General features: G+C 36.3%; 1 protein-coding gene across 1 annotated transcript in view; it reads right to left on the bottom strand.

Annotated features, from left to right (window-relative positions):
• Nucleotides 1-1,854: 1,854 nt before the first annotated feature.
• Nucleotides 1,855-19,017, bottom strand: part of HCFC2 (host cell factor C2) — a 43,932-nt gene continuing 26,769 nt past the window's right edge. Inside the window, exons 10-15 of the mRNA XM_043881599.1 lie at nt 13,790-13,967; nt 10,846-11,049; nt 10,226-10,299; nt 8,210-8,347; nt 6,533-6,718; nt 1,855-4,069 (exon numbers count right to left, since the gene is read on the bottom strand). Of these exons, the coding sequence (XP_043737534.1) occupies nt 3,755-4,069; nt 6,533-6,718; nt 8,210-8,347; nt 10,226-10,299; nt 10,846-11,049; nt 13,790-13,967 (1,095 nt within the window). The 3' untranslated portion in view covers nt 1,855-3,754. The remainder of the gene's footprint in view (nt 4,070-6,532; nt 6,719-8,209; nt 8,348-10,225; nt 10,300-10,845; nt 11,050-13,789; nt 13,968-19,017) is intronic.

Consider the following 19,017-nt stretch of genomic DNA (forward strand, 5'->3'; position numbering starts at 1 on the left):
CATTTCATTCTTTATGTGCCAAAAAACTGATGCTTTTGAATTGTGGTGCTGGAGAAGACTCTTGAGAGTCCCTTGGACAGCAAGACCAAACCAGTCAATCCTAAAGGAAATCAACCCTGAATATTCACTGGAAGGATGCTGATGCTAAAGTTCCAATACTTTGGCCACCTGATGCAAAAAGCTGCCTCACTGGAAAAGACCCTGATGCTGGGAAAGATTGAGGGCAGAAGGAGAAGAGGGCGACAGAGGATGAGATGGTTGGATGACATCATCAACAGAATGGACATAAGTTGGAGCAAACTCTGGGAGATAGTGCAGGAAAAAGTGTGCTGCAGTCCGTGGGGTCGCAAAGAGTTGGACACAACTTAGCGGCTGAACAACTAACAGCAACATTATTTACAAGATTGCCTATATCATTTTAAGTGATTTATATAAAATCAACATTTCTACAGATTTACTATGCCATCACTAATTTTTCTCCCATGTAATTCAAAATAAATAACACCTGTAACTGGTTACAGTAGAGAAGGTGCTTTATTTTACATGTCACTGGTACATAGTACATAAAACTGTCTAAAATTAGTCTTGGAAAACATAACTGTTAGTTACTTATACCTTCAATGGTCAAGGACCAAGTCTATTTTGTAACCTACTTCATTTAAGATCAGACGACTACAATACTTTTAAATACGAACAATCTCTTCATATCCAATGTTACAAGTTATTTTTATGCTACAAGTGCTGCAATTTAAAAAAATATCTCCAGTTATACAGACCATATCTCTGCAACAAACTCTGCTAGTCTACAAGTCTTTGAAATAATGGATCAACAGTTTGACCTTCTTACAGATGATTACATTTATGTGACTGGGTTAGAGGGAGCAGGGGCTCATACATGCAATCAGATTATTTCTGTTGTTTGTTTGTTTTTTTAATGCGGGTAAAAGTGAGTTTATAATACCCTACTTCTAGTTAAGTTGCCAAAAAGTTTACTAAACTAAAATGAAGTCAGTATAATATTTTAGAAAACATAATTCTAAGAGCGTGCTACAGAAAAATCTTTTCACTACTACGTAAACCATAGCTGCAGAGTCCAGGAGGACTGTGGCACCAAGACTTGTGCGTCTGAATGGCTTATTCAGCTAGGAGGAGGAAAGAGAGTAATCTACCTCAGTGTACATCCTCTTACGAGAGATATCTGTGTGTTATAACCCACTGCAACACCAGAGGATCTTCACTTAGAAAATGTGCAAATCATAAGAAGCTAAATGCACTTCTATTATTTATCCCCATCCATTCTCTTCATAAACATACAGCTCAATGATCTCTTATTAACTATTAATGTCAAAGCCACAGAGATTCCTCTATGGCATCTTTCAGTCACCAACCATTTATCAAAGGGATAAATGTGACTAGAAGTTAATGTACAATTGTAACAAAATGTTAAGAATTTGGGCTAATTCTCAAAGTAAATCCCTTGGTATACAAAGACTCCCTTTCTCTCTAGAAAATAAGACATATTTTAGAACCACAGGTTCATATTCACCTGCTAGTCTGGAACAGAAGAGGCATTTAAGCAAAGTAAACTAAAAAACAAAATACTAAATAGAAATGTACACACTCAAATATCCTGTTCTTTGCTTAAAGTCAACTTATTCCTTGTCATTAAGAGAAGTGCTTCAAGATGCAAACTGTTAATGAAGAGAATAAGGGGTTAAAAGCCAGACCTTTTCCTAATAAAGCAAGTAGATTATAAAATGGGCTTGAAATATATACTTACTGTAACTTTTCATTCTTACTCTCTTTATAACTAAACACACACACATACACAACAAACCCTAGCATTTAATATGTGCAAAATTGCTTACCATTTATTTTAACTTTGGTTAAGTACTTCTTTAGCCTATATCAGACATATTATGGAAGCTATACAAATGATTACAAACATAATAATGAGGTAAGTTAAAATTCTACTAGTGCAAAAAGCAAGCATATGCCAAAAGCAATGCATATGAGTTAAACAAATGCAGAATGAAGCTCTCACCAAGGCAGGTGCTGGGCTAACAAACCAGAGCAGCTCCTTGTAAACACTGTCTGTAAAGTACACATTTAGAGATCACGGATTCATATAGCCACAAAAAAGGTATGCTAACAACACCACAGTAGTGCATTTATTTTACCTTTAGAGTTTGGAAATCTCTCAATACGTGTCTAACAGTTTGCATATTTTCTTCAAGAGAAACTTAATTAGTGAAGACACATTAATTACAAATACTGTAGTACAAAAATCCCAGTTCTTTACAAAAATTATATATTAAAATATTCTATACACTTTAAATTAGTAACTGGAACACACACACACATCAGTTCTGCACAATTAATTCCACCTTTGCTGGGAGTATTATACATGAAGTCTGAGGACATAGCTACTCAGTCAACCGCAACTGGCAAAAGGTTACAAGGTATAAAAAGGACAGACCTGTCCTCCTGCAGTTACTGCAGCTTGGTCTGAAATGTCTTTTCTGCAATTATTGCTCTATATATTTATTCTGGATTCAAATAGGCAGTGGAACCATGAAATTCCTAAAAGGTTTAAAATAAGTCACCTGTATATGTATATGAATATAATATAATGCCTATGTTATCTTTAAGGTTATAATGGAACCTGAGGAAGCTGCCTAATGCTTATATTTCAGTTGTAAAAAAGTTTATACAATTTCAAGGTAAAAACAATGCAAAAATAAAACATTTAGAGCATTTACAAAAATCTTACAAATGTTTAAAACACTATTTCAAAACTCATGTCCTGTTAAGGTGCTTCTTTCTGTGATAAGGAGAACATAAAACTCTGAATTTTAAATTATGAACATTTTAATTTCAGCAAAAGCAAAATTAGATCCATTAAGACAGATGTTAAAATATTTAGGGATAAACTTCACTTCTAATAAACATACTGAATTTAAGTGCTGAAAGGGACCTTAAAGGTAAACTTTTTTTTAACTCCCTCATCTATTAATCAGGAAACTGAGGGCCAGGTAAGTGCTTTGGCCAAAAATATATTCCAATATATTAACCTGGTATGAATCAAGAAAACCCACTAATCTTTTTGTATGTTGCCATGATTCTTGGAAAATGATAAAAATTCCAAAGCAGAGTTTCTGAACTTGCTTCTTTTTTTAACTTCTTAAGCTCTGTGCTAACTGTAGATAAACAAAGAAATGAATCAAATGGCTACTAAAATCAGTATTACAAATATTATCCAGTAGAAGATAGTTGCTAGAGGACCACTGCTCATATAGAATAAAGTGAGAGGGAGTACTCCAAGACTTGACCTTTTCAGGGTAGGGAACATTTACCATATAAGACAGCACAGTGTACAACAGCCAGTTACTAGAATCATCTCAGTAACTCTAGGATGACTGAGTTACATGGCCTTTATAAAAGATATTGGGGTAATAAAGCTTTCTAGCTTTTATCTTAATTTTACTATTTTTCTTTATAATAGAGCTATAACTGTAGGGAAGAATTCATATACTGATTTTCAGAGAGGCTTTGCTTCTTTTCTACTTTTATTTGGATCTAGAATTGAGCAAATACATTTTAAGAACAACTTACAAACTCAAATTCATAACTGCTAGAAATACAGTCAGAGAATACTCTTTTAAATGACAAATCTCCAAAACCAGTTACTAATAAATAATCATCACAATAGCTTCAGTAAAAAAAAAAAAAAAAAAGAAAGAAAGAAAGAAAATCAATTTAAAGGTGCTTTTTTATTGTTACCTTGAAGCCATCGAACTTGTGTAGCTGGTCCATATCCCTTTTCATTCTTTGCTGATATCCTGAACACAATGGCAGGCCTGGATGTATAATCAATATGTGCATTTGCAAGCTGCCCAGCAGTTACTATACATGATGTCTTAAGACCACAATAAATCCTCATAAACACAAGTTGACTTGGATTATCTTGTATTTGTGCTGTGCGGATAGCCAAGTAGGCTGAATATTCCAAAATATTTCCAGAAGGTGAAGTTGGAGGTTCCCAGGAAAGATGGATGCCCTCGACATTCTTGAAGAGAGCAGAAAAACAAAAACAGATAAAGGTTCTGAAGTTTTCTCTAATAGCACTTATTATGTTATCTTTAGAACACAAGATGCTTTTCATTAAAGTAACTGTATCAAACGTTACAACTTTTGTTGTTGATTTTTAAAACTTTACCTTACCTGGATCTGTAACATTTAATTTATGCCCTTTTAAAAAACATAACTAGGCTTAAATGTCTGCCTGTACACCCATAGAAAGAGATCTTTCTTATCTGAAAGCAGAGCTTTTCTTCTCTAAACAGAGGTATGATCTTAGGATAAAATATAATCTAATTAAATGCCAGGTGGCACAATGGTGAAAATCTGCCTGCCAATAGCAGAGACGCAAGAGACACAAGATCGATCCTTGAGGTAGGAAGATCCCAACTAGGAAGGACAGGAAATGGCAACTCACTCCAGTATTCATGCCTGGGAAAGTTCAGGCATGGACAGGGGAGCCTAGCAGGCTACAGGCCATGGGGTGGCCAAGAGTCAGACATGAATGAGCGACTGAACACACACATGAAAATTCTCTAGCATAATACTTTTCATTTCTATAACAAGAACAAAATTAATATAAGAAGCATACACAGATCTCTCTGACTTTCCAAAATTTGGATGCTATACTTCTGCTTGAAATTTGGGTCCTTAAAGATACCATGCCCAGTAGTGGAATTGCTGGATCATATAGTAGTTTTATTCCTAGCTTTTTAAGAAATCTCCATGTTGTTCTCCATGAGGCTGTATAAATTTACATTCCAACCACGAGTGCAAGAGGGTTCCCTTTTCTGCACATCCTCTCCAGCATTTATTATTTGTAGATTTTTTGATGATGACCATTCTGACCAGTGTGGGGTGATACATCATTGTGGTTTTGATTTGCATTTTTCTAATAATAAGCAATGTTGAGTATTTTTTTAATTCCACTACTGGGCATATACCCTGAGAAAATCATAATTGAAAAAGACACATATACCCTAATGTTCACCACAGCACTACTGACAATAGCCAGGACATGGAAGCAACCTAGATGTTGTTCATCAACAGATGAATGGATAAAAGAAGTTGTGGTATATGTGTACAATGGAATATTATTAAGCCATAAAAAGGAGTGAATCTGAGTCAGTTCTAGTGAGGTAGATAAACCTAGAGCCTGTTATACAGAGTGAAGTAAGTCAGAAACAGAGAAACAAATATCATATATTAACACATATCTAAAAGAAATCAGTCATGAACATTCATTGGAAGGACTGATGCTGAAGCTGAAACTCCAATACTTTGGCCACCTGATGCGAAGAACTGACTCATTGGAAAAGATCCTGATGCTAGGAAAGACTGAAGGTGGGAGGAGAAGGGGACAACAGAGGATGAGATGGTTGGATGGCATCACCAACTCGATGGACATGAGTTTGAGTAGGCTCCAGGAGTTAGTGATGGACAGGGAGGTCTGGTGTGCTACAATCTATGGGATCACAAAGAGTCAGACACGACTGAGTGACTAAACTGAACTGATGGAATATAGAAAAATGGTACTGATGAAGCTATTTGTAGGGCAGGAGGAGAGACTCAGACATAGAAAACAGACTTATGGGCAGAGCAGGGGAAGGAGAGTGTGGGACTAATTGAGAAAGCAGCACTGAAATATATACATTACCATGTGTAAATCCAATAGCTAATGGGAAGTTACAGGGAAATCAGCATGGAGCTCTGTGATAATCCAGAGGGGTGGGATGGGGTGGGCAGTGGAGAGAGGTTCAGGAGGGAGTGGACATGTGTATACCTATGGCTGATTCTTGATGATGTATAGCAGATACCAACACAACAATGTAAAGCAATTATCCTCCAATTAAAAATAAATAATTTTTTTTTTAAAATAAATAAATTTTAAAAATATCATGAATGAGGACTTCTCTGGTAGCCCAGTGGCTAAGACTCTGTACTCCCAATGCAGGGGGCCCAGGTTGATCCCTGGTCAGGGAACTAGATCCCACATGTTGCAACTAAGACTCAGCAACACAACTACTGAGCCAGCACTCTAGAGCCCACGAGCCGCAACTACTGAGCCCATGTGCCACAACTACTGAAGACCCTGGGCCCTAGAGCCCATGCTCCACAATAAGAGAAGCGATCACGATGAGAAGCCCGCTCACGGTAATGGGAGAGTAGCCCCCACTCACCGTAACTAGAGAAAAGCCCATGCAGCAACAAAGACCCGGGACAGCCAAAAATAAATAAATAATTAAAAAAAAAAGACTCAGCACAGCCAAATAAATGATTTTAAATATATATCATGAGTGATTAGCAAAAAATATTAAAAAAATTTTTAATCCACCCCTTTTAGATATCTCTCATTTCATCAGACACTAAAAGGAATCTCTAAACTGATAGTTTTACTTCATGTACAAAGTTTCACTAATTTAAATCATTAAGTCTTGACCTGATGGCTCACCTTTGAAATTCTGACTGCAGAAGGAGCTCCAGGAAAACCGGGAATACAAGTTTTAAATTCACTGATTTTGCTGAAAGGGCCTATTCCACAACCATTGATGGCAGCAACCCTGAATCTGTATCCTGTGCCTGGAACAAGATCTTGTTTCTTAAGTAAACTGTAGTCAGGTACGTCTGCATTTCCTATCTAAAATGTAATATATGCAAAAGTCAAAGAAAAGATGCAATTAATTATTTTTCATTGAATAACAAAACTTTTAAAGAATGAATTAAGTTTTAGGGTTGTAGTGCACATTATTTATTTTCTTCTTTCATACATGGAATGAACCCCCTCAAAACGAAAGTAAATAAGCCCATAAATTGGTGATTCTCATCAAGAGGAAAAGTGCCTTTCCAGTTGAGAGTCACTGGTTATAAAAATAAATATAAAGGTATTCTGCACATCAAGAATACAGAGAAAAGAGAAAAAACTAACCACTATTAACAAACTAACAACTATCTCCATGTAAATTTAACTTGGAGTAGAAATCTCAAAAGATTTACTGTCAGTCTAGCCAGGAACGACACCTTTTGGACATAGGCCAAGCAAGCTTGATAGAAAAGGAACAACTAGCATGCAGCAGAGCATTTTAAAAATTAATATTCAGCAGATACTGAATAAATATTAAATAACCAGATTGCATACTCCAGGTGGGAAGCTCATAACACCTACAACTTTCAGTTTTTACATCACTGTGCCAAAGTTTCATCCCATTTTTAAGGGAGTTACTCCATTTTACAGATGAGGAAACTGAGTCTCAGTGAGGTTAAACAAGTGATTTGTCCAAGGTCACACTGTCAAGTGCTGAAACTGATGAGTCAAACTCAAGTTTACTAGCTCTAAATTTTATGTTTCCTTCTTTTGGGAAAGACAGATAGCTACCAGGCCCTTAGATCCAGGTATTTCCATATATATGAAATCAAACTACAGCCAGAAATTTTGTTAGACATAATATTAACACAATATTAACCAGGATGTCTATTTTTGTTAAGAATTGGGAGGTTAAATATATAAAAGTGGGACACCAGAAAATAGTATTAGAGAAACTAAAATATAAAGATAAATGTTATATTCTCGAGACATTTGTAAGATCTTTGGGAGATTCAAACCTGAATATCCATTTTGTTGGCAATTCCCCCTCTGCAATTCCCATTCCAGAAAAAAATTAGTTCAGTATGCTTTGGAGCTGTTATCTATTTCATATTCTTAGAAGGTTAATGTCTCATCTATATATATAAGGTCCTAACTGTATTCAATAGTGTTAAGGGCTTTACATTTCTTAAATTATGAAATTGGGACTAACAAAAGTTCTAAGTAAAAAAAAAAAAGTTCCGTTCTAAACACTCCAGGTTACAACATTAGAGATACTTCAAGAAATCTTTATCTGTACTGGCCAGACTGTATCATTTATGACTCAAAATCCAACCCAATGAGTGTATAAGACTTTTTAAAATAACCTGCTTGTCATATATTCTATAAACAGAGCCTTAAAAAAGAATACAATAACTATATATACATATAACTCTCAATTACAGGTAGTGAACAGATCCCAATTTCACTCATTCCTGAATCAGGATTACTTAAAGTTCCATGTTTAAGGCTTATAACTAACAGTGTAGAAAATACATCAATAGCTACCTTTGAAATGCTTTGCTTCCCTTTTGGCAGCAAATAAAACTGGCTCACCAAAGCTGTATTATTTTTAAAAATTCCTACGTCACACCACTGTCGTTCTCCTGCTTTCATCATGGCCACTGGATTTGAAGGAGTCTCTTTCTAATTTCAGAGAAAGAAAAATTTATTAAGACTCTTACTGAACATACAAGAAATGCCAAGATTTAATAACTCCATGCAGTGATCTACAAGTAGGTATATGGGTAAACACCACAACATTAATAGATCATAAGTAAATAAACTCTTAACAGATGAGGTCAACTGACAGTGAGACAGGGATGCCAATTCAAACACAGGGAGTGACAGGCATTCTCCAAGTCAGTAGCTCTGTGCTATCAACCTAGCTGGAGTTAGCATGCTTTCCAATCAGTGATACATTAAAATGCCAGCTATTTTATAGAACACTGTCATTTCAGAGACTCTCTCAGAAAATGTAATAATCCCTTTAGTGTGACATTACAACTCGCTCCAAAAGGAGCAAATAAGGAAAAATTCATGGCAAGCTGGCTTATTTCTAGATTCAAAAACAACTAGCAGAAATTCAGTGATCTTTGCACTTGAAATACCTGTGATTCTCCAAACCTAAAAGGAGAAAAAATGTTCAAACTAAAATGCAATTTGAATATAATTTAGCATACACTAAAGAGGAGCAGATTAAACAGTTGACATTTTTATCTTGCTTTAACAAATAAACTTCCTGTACCTTAAACTACTTTTAGTGATAAGTGAGTTATACTTATCCTTTTTAAGCCATCTTCTTTATAAACGAGACACTGTTTCCAGAAGCTCTAAACAAATATGTACTTCAGTTACTTATTTCTGTCTTAAATATATAATAGCAGAGGTACATTCTTATAACTCACAGTACTTGCTATTGAGGCTATCATACATGACAAAGTGAGCTAACCAGAGAGTCTTTAAGGTTTTTAAAAGATAAATAGCTTTAAACTTGTTAAAACGGTCTTCAACAACTTTTATAAAACAACTGGCTCCAACTGCAACTATAGATACCATTCCAACTGATGCACTGTAAAACAGATTTAAGAGAAAAAAATCATTTTAATAATTCTTCTTTGAGAAGAGTTATTAGAACACTAGCGCTTAACATTCTGGAAAGGTGAAAGCTGATGAAGGTAAAGACATGACCAAAATTCACAGAATCATGACTGAAAGAAAACTAAAACTACAGACTATTCTTGAAGGTTCTAAACAGTAAATGTTAGGTTAAATAAAAATTCTTGCTCATAGCAATAAAGTTGAAATGACGGATAATTTAAAAACATACAAAACCACATATATGTATTATCCTCCTGTTCATCCACTTGAGACAATCTTATATTTGTGAGGCATATTCCTGGCATTTAAGTTTGGTACCCGGCAGACTAATTCTGGCCTTCCATCAAAAAGTCCAATGTTAGAGATTATTAGGATATCCTACAGGTATGTCTGACTCAAAATTGAAATATTCTGTTGCTCCCCTATTAAGCATCCAGCAATAAAACCATTTAAGTTTTATGTTCTATAACATGTCCTTTTATTCTTTAAATTGTTAAGCAATTTACATATATACATATATCTCTGTATATACACACATTTCCAATTATGAAAGTTAACATTATAGAAAAATACTGAAAACATAAAGAAGAAGTAAAAATTATCTTTGGCCCCACAACCTGAAGAAAATCATCTAGCACTGTAGTGTAGATTTGTGTGGACTCATGTGAGAGTGTGAATGTATGTACTGTGTGTTTTTAATAAAATTGGGAATGCACTATATATTATTATTTTTTTATCCAACTTTTTCCACTTAAGATTATACTGTGAACAGTTTTCTCCTTAACCCTCCATTTTTCAATCTGTGTCAAGTAATTACTAAGAGGATACCCAAGAGCCTTTTCCTGAACTTAGGTTGAAGTTGCTCAGCATTTAAAGTGTATTCAGCCATCAGTAAGCAATCTCATCTGCAGGGCACATACTTACAGAAAACGGCACCATGGCAGCATGTGCCTCCACACGGCTTATCTTAGTTGCAGGCAGTGCACACGTTTCATCAACTAAAAATCAAACAATTCATCAGATAAGACTTATATAGTCACTGAGCAAACAGATACATTAAAATGTAACTTATAAATATGCAAAAACAGCCAGAGAGAGAAAAAAAAATCACAACAATTAGAAATACGGACCCTCTAACTTGAACTAATTCACAAAGCTCAGTTTTCAAGGATTTGATGACTAGCTGGAACTTCAGAGAATGTTTGTCAAACATGAAATACAATTCCTGTTGCAAAATCATAAAATAAGAATTTACAAAATCAGAAATTGATCAAGCTATAAGAACTGTTACTCCATAGCATAGAACTAATCTTTTCTAAGGAAAAAAAATTTTGCTGAATAAACTCATGGTAGGAAAGATAAAGTCTGACTGTATTACAGTGCAGCAGAGAATATATTATATAATGATTTTAAATGAAATGCCTTTATCTTTTTATATTCAATTCAATCCAAGATGAAATGCAATTCCCATCTAAAACAAATACGTTTGCTGAATTTCTATACAAAAATGGCTCAAAATACAGTATGTGAAACACATTTCAAACCTTCAGCTTTGGTACTGAATGTTGTTAGTGAAGTTTCATCTTTAACAACTGCCCCATTTGTACTGGATGATTCAGTTTTAATGGTCTGCTGGGTTACCATAGTTTGTGCGCTGGAAACAGTACTGGATACAGAAGTTTCAGGGATTACTGTTCTTAAGTCCAGGCAACTACTTAGAACACCTATATCTGCTGAAGTGTGAGGACCTAAAATTAAAAGGAAAAGATTAACTATTAACAAATGAGTATCTGCAAGTAATTGCTGTATCTTAGAGTTCTTGTCACCCAATTCGAGGCATTTTCAATTTTAAAATCATTAAACGTGAACACCACAAATGTCAGCCATATGACTTAACCATTAGGCATAACATATCAAGATTTAGAAAAATAAAATGCATCATATCCATGGATGTCCAACTTCTCAGCTCCTTCGTCCATTCTAAACCCTGAACCACTGTTCTTAAACTCTACTCAACCACAGATCAAATGGCTGTCCTAAACTAGAAATGCATTTATGACTCTGCCCAGCCCCTCTGTCTTCTCTTCCATTCCAGAAGATGACCTCTCTCCTAAGGTAAGTTTAATCTATTCTCTTGTGCTCTTGGTCCCATTCCTTCCCCTGTATTTTGGGATCCTCTCTTATCAATCATTCCTTTCTCTTCAGGGTTGTTTTCAAATTCTTCTGCAGAAGTTTTGGCCCTCAGTCTATACATATTATCAAGTATTCTCCAGTCACCATCTTCCCTCACTACTTTCCTTCAGAGCAGTCTACTTTCTTGACCACCCCAATCTGATTGAGCACACCACTCTAAGGAAATGGCTCTGACAAATGTCCAGGGATACTTAGCTCTAAGGGATACTGATCAATTTTCATTTACTTGACCTCTCTGAAATATAAACAGTGCTGACATACTTTTTTTGAAGTTGTTTCTGTCTATGACTTGTATTCACTCATGTATGCATCATAAATGTATAGTTATAAATGGTAATACCCACTACAGAGGTAAAAAAATATGATACCAATTTTTTTGGTTCTTTGCCTAACCTTCTTGGGAAGCCTTTTCAATCTCTTTAGCTGACTTTTCTTGTCCAAACGACTCTTTAAATGCAGGTATTTTCCAAGCCCTATCTTGTCTCCCTTTGCACATTTCCCTGGTGCTTTAGCTACCATTTACAAATCACACGTCTCTCAACTATGTATGTCCAAGGCACAGTGTCAGGTCCTGAGAATCCAGCAGTGAACAAGTCAGAGAAGGTCCTTGTTCTTGTGGATGTTAGATATTGTTAACTTTGAAATTTATATTTCCAGCCAAGAACTGCCTTCTAGACTCCAGACCTAAGTATCCAACTACCCATTAGAAATCTTTACCAACATGTTCCTCAAGTGCCTCAAAAACAGCAAGTTCAAGGTTGAACCTACCTTATTCCCAAATCTGTTCTTGCCTCTGTATTTCTTATCCTAATGAAGAGTATCATCATCCACTGAATGTTCAACCCAGAAAACTGGGAGTCATATTCGACTTGTTTTCATTTCTCATATACAACCAGTTTCCTAGTCTAATAGGTGCCACTTTCTAAAAGTCTCTGAACTAATGTATTCTCTCCTCTCCATCTCACCCACTGCTTTAGTCTCTATGCATCTCTTTAAGTCCTAAAAGAACCTTCTAACAAGTCTCCCAAACATCTCCTATAATAGGTCTTCCTGATGGTGAGGCTAGAATGTCCTTTCCAAAATAAAAAACAAAAACTAATCATGCCACTCTTTCACTTTTGAAAAATACCAGCTATTCCAACCTACAGAGGAAAAGTCCAATCTCCTCTTGTTAACCTGAGACTAGCTAGCCATTCATTTACATATTTGAATATCTATGATGTGCCAGATACTGTCATTGTATAATCACTCGTTTCCCCATTTGCCTAATATTAATTTTATCCAAACTGCCTTATAAGTAGGATTTAGAGTGCATTAGGACCCTAAAATCTCAAAGGTCATATTTGTTTTCAAGAGTGTAAACGTCTTTACATGATGGCCATAGAAAATCACTATAAAAATTTAAACTGATATTTAGTACCAAGCTTTTATAATTCTGACCAAATGATTCCCTTACATCAGCAAATCAACAAAACAAAGTCTCTCCTCTTCCACAAGTAATGAAATCAGAAAAACTACAGGAAACTATTTTTCTTGAATATTTTTATCTACCATGGGTTCTTAAAGAAAAATGGAAATAAAAAGAATATGTCTTGTTATTTACTGAAGAGGGATTAGCTTTTTATTAACTGTCACAATTTTTTCAAGTTAAAAATGAAGGCACATGTTACTATGCCAGGGATATATCAGAATAAGATTTATAAAGTAATTTTAGATACTGAAATCACAGGTAACATTTAATATATCACAAATGATATCAGAATATTTAAATTAAAATCTTTTAAATATAAGAGCCATCAAATTATAAGCTGTTCCATGCATTCAACAGGCTAATCAAGAGTTCTCATAAATGAACTATCCTTCTGAGGATAATACAGTTATTTGCTAAACAAATATTTATTTATTTATTAAGTGACTACGATTTGCCAAGCATGGATCTGGGTGCTGGGGAAATATATGTGAATAAGACAGACAAAATCCTGACCCAAAATAAATAATTACAGATAGTTATAGGACAACAGAATAATGGAACAGTGACACTGAACACACTGGCCAACCTCAAATGGCATATAAGAGCTTGCCTCATTTAAATTCTGTAGTTAATAACTAATCATCACTATTTAGGTGAGTTCTTGCTTGGTATCTTGACATCATTTTAATTAGGGTCAATATGGTAAGTATATATCATATTTTGAAACTGGATCCAAACTATGTAACATTTACTTTTTCAAAGACTCTAAAATTCTCTATCATTATAAAAAGCTTTAGCTTTATTTTAAAATGCCATCTTTATACCTTCATTTTTCCTTAGCATATCCACCATACAACTATTATGATTAGAAGCATTAGCTGCCAAAGATGAATGTGAAGAGGCATTAGAATCAGTTGATGCTTTGAGATCTGGTTTGTTTTTCACTGAAGTTCCTTTCATGGCTGTATGTTCAGATTTTACACTGTTCACTATTTCACTGATCTACAAGAAAGAAAATAATTTATTGCAGCAAGCAATGTTCAATTAAATAGACATATATGTAAAAATGAGCAAAATAATTTACAACTTAAAGGCTTTTGAAAATAAATTCTCCAAAATATAAAACAGCTTAAATTATAGTCTTATTTTGTATAGTATTATTCTTTAAATTTTATAATAGCTTAAGAAAACAATTTCTTTCCACTTAATATCCATTCTCAAAAGATTAGTTCTGAAGGGAAAAGGAACAGTAAAATTTGAGGGAATAAAATTTATATTTTACAAGTGGTAGCTAGTATTCAAGTAAATATGGACAAGCTGAACCAACCTTGACAGCACATTAAAAAGCAGAGACACTACTTTGCCAACAAAGGTCCCTCTAGCCAAAGCTATGATTTTTCCAGTAGTCATGTATGGATGTGAGAGTTGGACCATAAAGAAGGCTGAGCGCCAAAGAACTGATGCTTTTGAACTGTGGTGTTGGAGAAGACTCTTGAGAGTCCCTTGGACTGCAAGGAGATCAAACCAGTCCATCCTAAAAGAAATCAGTGCTGAATATTCTTTGGAAGGACTGATGTTGAAGCTGAAACTCCAATACTTTGGCCACTGGATGCAAAGCACTGACTCCCTGGAAAAGACGCTGATGCTGGGAAAGATTGAAAGTAGGAGGAGAAGGGAACGACAGAGGATGAGATGGTTGGATGGCATCACCAACTTGATGGACATGAGTTTGAATAAGCTCCGGGAGTTGGTGATAGACAGGGAGGCCTGGAGTGCTGCAGTCCATGGGGTCTCAAAGAGTCGGACATGACTGAGTGACTGAACTGAACTGAATAGGTGACAACACCCAAGGTACTGAGTTTAACATTCTGGTCAAATTTTCTTCTTTTTTTCAAATTTTTTAAACAAGATTAGACATTTATACTAAAGATGTTATGTGTGTGCTAAGTCACTCCAGTCGTTGCCAACTCTTTGCAACCCCATGGACTGTAGCCTGCCAGGCTCCCCTGTCCATGGGATTCTCCAGGCAAGAATACTGGAGTGGGTTGCCATGCCCTCCTCCAGGGGATCTTCCCCACCTAGGGATCAGTGTCTCTTACGTCTCCTGCACTGGCAAGCAGATTCTTCACAACTATAGCACCACCTGGGAAGCTCTTACTAAAGATCTTATGACTCCTAAAAGAAAAATCTGTTACGTGAAACCTTCAAGCATACGAATTATTTTGTATGACTGAGTTTTCCATATAGGCATCAAGATTTAATACACACACATATCAATATTCTTCACCATTAAACATTTTAGATAGTAATCTTCCTAATCACCTGTTTATTTTCTTAAAGATACTATAATAAACACATTTAAACCTTTCGATATTTCAAATCACCAATTTACATTGGTGATATCAGTTCAGTTCAGTTCAGTTTAATTCAGTCGCTCAGTCGTGTTCGATTCTTTGTGACCCCATGAACCGCAGCACGCCAGGCCTCCCTGTCTATCACCAACTCCCAGAGCCCACCCAAACCCATGTCCATCGAGTCGGTGATGTCATCCAATCATCTCATTCTCTGTCATCCCCTTCTCCTCCTGCCCTCAATCTTTCCCAGCATCAGGGTCTTTTCAAATGAGTCAGCTCTTCGCATCAGGTGGCCAAAGTATTGGAGTTTCTATAGCAATAACTATAGGTCTACTGAACCATAAAAGTGATCTGGCTTCATTCAAATACCCCAATATCGCCTGCCTCTTTTTAGTTACCTGTTTTTTGTTACTTTTCTGTCTCTATCTTTAATGTCAATTAGAACTATATTGTCAATTACAATTTCTCATGGCTCAAAGGATACTTGTTCATAATATGCCCTCTGTGAGGTACTCAGTCACTCAGCCATGTCTGACTCTTTGAAACCGCATGGACTGTAGCCCGCCAGGCCCCTCTGTCCATGGGGATTCTCCAGGCAAGAACACTGGAGTGAGCAGACATTCCTTTCTCCAGGGGATCTTCCGACCCACAAATCGAGCCAGGGTCTCCTGCTTTGCAGGCAGATTCTTTACCAGCTGAGCTACCAGGGAAGCCCAAGATACACACTACCTCCATTCTAATTGATGGTGATTATGCTATTGTTAATAAATGATGATGATGATATCCACAACCATTAGGGACCATTATACTACCTGACAGGCCCCATGATACATATTTATAAAGTCTGAATCTCACTTAATTTTCACAAGAATTCTATAAATTGGATAATCTCACCCTAGCTTATAGATGGAAAATAACAAGACTCAGAGATCTTAGATAACATACCCATGGTCAAGTAGCCAGCAAGCAGCAAAGCGAGAATTTGACCTCAAGTTTATTTCTCTATGAACTCCCCATGTCATACTATCTGAGAGCATAGTACAGTGAAGTGCAAAAAATGAGGCATGCCTTTATAAAGCAGAAAAGGCTGAAGCTAAGAGCCTGTAGGTGGAAAGTCATGGACAGGTGAACCATTTTTGCTAAAGAGCCCAGAAAGGCTTGGAAATTGGAGGCATCAGGTTCTTTGGAGGCTGAAGTACAGAGTGCAAATAAACACCAGAGGACCATCATATGGAAGACTATATAAAAAGTGGTTGTATGGGGAGGGGTGGGAGAGAGATTCAAGAGGGAGGTGACATATGTATACCTATGGCTGATTCACGTTGATCTTTGGGAGAAAGCAACACAATTCTATAAAGCAATTATCCTTCAGTTAAAAAATAAATAAATTTAAAACTAAAAAAAAAAGTGGTTGTAGCCCCAGCTCTGCTCTTCCAGTATACAAAGGCAAACAAATGCCACACCTCGATTCTAACTGAAGAAGGCAGGTAGGTACAAAGATTGAAATGGGAGGCTCTGGACTGTAGTACAGTACCTCTCTGGAGAGGATGGAGAACAGGCAACCTACTGAAAATGGGGATTAAGTGAAAGTCTGTACACTGAACAGAGAGATACCGCTTACCCTGCATTAAGCTCCAGGCTTAAAACCCGTAAGCAAGACGTTGGAGAAGGAAACCAGGGGAAACCCATTGGTCCAAGAGAAAAGATACTAGTATTTGTGGATTCTCACCCAGAAACCCTCATTAAGGTCTACTAATAAAACACGTCTATATGCATAGAGCCACTATGGTCTGAATATTTGTGTCCTCCACAATTACATGTTGAAATCTAAGCCCCAAGGTAATGGTATAAGAAAGCAGCACCTTTGAGCTGTGACTAGTGCCCTTATAAAAGTGGCCAAGAAAGATCAGTTGTTCCTCCCATCATGTGAGGAGGATACAATGAGAAGTTAGCAGTCTACAACCCTGCAGAGGTTCCTCACCAAAACTCGACCATACAGGCGCCCTGATCTTGGACTTCCAGACTCCAGAAATGCAGGAAATAAATTTCTCTTGTTCATAAGCCATCTAGGCTATGGTATTTTGCTAGAGCAGGCCAAATGGACTAAGACAGCTTCTAAGCTCCTTTTTAATGCCTCACTTTAAACATGAAAGGATACCAAGCATCACCAGACATTTGTTGACAGGCTCTAATATGGAAGTCTAAGACCAATTTTTTTTTAAAGGAGCTTGAAAAAAAGAAATAATGCTGAGAGCAGAATATAACTCCACTTTTTTTTTTAAAAAAAAAAAAGCAAAATTCTTGAAGAGATAAGAGAGATATTATATTTTTGAAGCAAAAATAAAATGCCATAAAGAAAAGAAAGAGTAGGATCAGGTTTTTAGAGAGTAACTGTGTGGCTGAATATATTTAAAAATTGAATAAAAGATTTATTCAAATGAAGAAACTTTTTAGAAAGCAGACCAGACAGAAGAAAAGATAGAAAATGAAAAGTTAAATCAGAGGATTAGTTCAGGAGGACCATCATTCAATAACAGGAGTAACAAAGAAAAGAATGTGGAATATAAGAAATAATCAGTAATGAAAGCCATTAGTTCCCAGAATGACACAGTCCACTGAATGGACAGCACAGTGAATGAAGCAAGGAGATACACTCTAAGGTACATCCTTGTTGAAATTTCTGAGAACTGGGGATTAAAATGAAACAATTAGGTCTCATGTAAATGATCAGGAATCCAAGTGGCATCCGACTTAACAGCATCACTGAATGCTACAAGACAGTAGGAAAATGCCTTTCGGTTTCTCAGCAAAACACTTCCAATATAAAATTCTATAACCCAGCCAAACTACCAACCTAATGTAACAGAGGAGAGGCATTTTCAGATATGGAAGATCTTAAAATGTTTACCTTTCATACTCCCTTTCTCAGGAAATTATTGGAGAATATCAAAAAAAGAGAATGACATGAGATCAAGAAACATAGGCTCTAACACAGAAAAGAGATAAAAGAAGCTTACAATAAAAAACAAATGGGGACTTCCCTGGTAGCCCACTGGTTAAGAAGTTGTCTGCAGGGGACACGGATTGGATCTCTGGTCTGGGCAGATTCCACATGCTGTGGAGTAACTAAGGCCATGTGCCACAGCTACTGCGGTGGCTTCTCTTGCTGAGAAGCACTGGCTCTAGGGAGCACAGGCTTTGGTAGCTATGGTGCACAGGCTTAACTGCCCTGCAGCACGTGTAATCTTCCCAGACCAGGGATTGAACCCACGTCCCCTCCATTGGCAGGCAAATTCTGTATGACTAATTCACACTGTTGTACAGCAGAAACCAACACAACATTGTAAAGAAACTTTCCTCCAACTAAAAAATAAAATAAGAAAAAAGGGGAGGGGAAAAACAGTCCATGCACCACAACTAGAGAGCAGCCCTTACTAGCCACAACTAGAGAAAGGCTACATGCAGCAAAGAAGACCCAGCACAGCCAAAAAAATAAAATTTATTTTTTAAAAAATAAACAAATGGAAGTTTTAAGATCACAGCTGAGTAGCAGGCTTAGAGAAGAACTAGTACAAACGAGAGCACCAGGACAGAGGTTTCAGGAGGGATGGTTACTGGGGCAGGGGTAGTGAAGGAAGAAGAGAGAAACTACATGTTTGAGTATGTTGAGAGTTTTATTATTTTATTGGAAAATCAGA

This window comes from Cervus elaphus, chromosome 22 (assembly GCF_910594005.1).
Source record: "Cervus elaphus chromosome 22, mCerEla1.1, whole genome shotgun sequence".
Taxonomy (NCBI): Eukaryota; Metazoa; Chordata; class Mammalia; order Artiodactyla; family Cervidae; genus Cervus; species Cervus elaphus.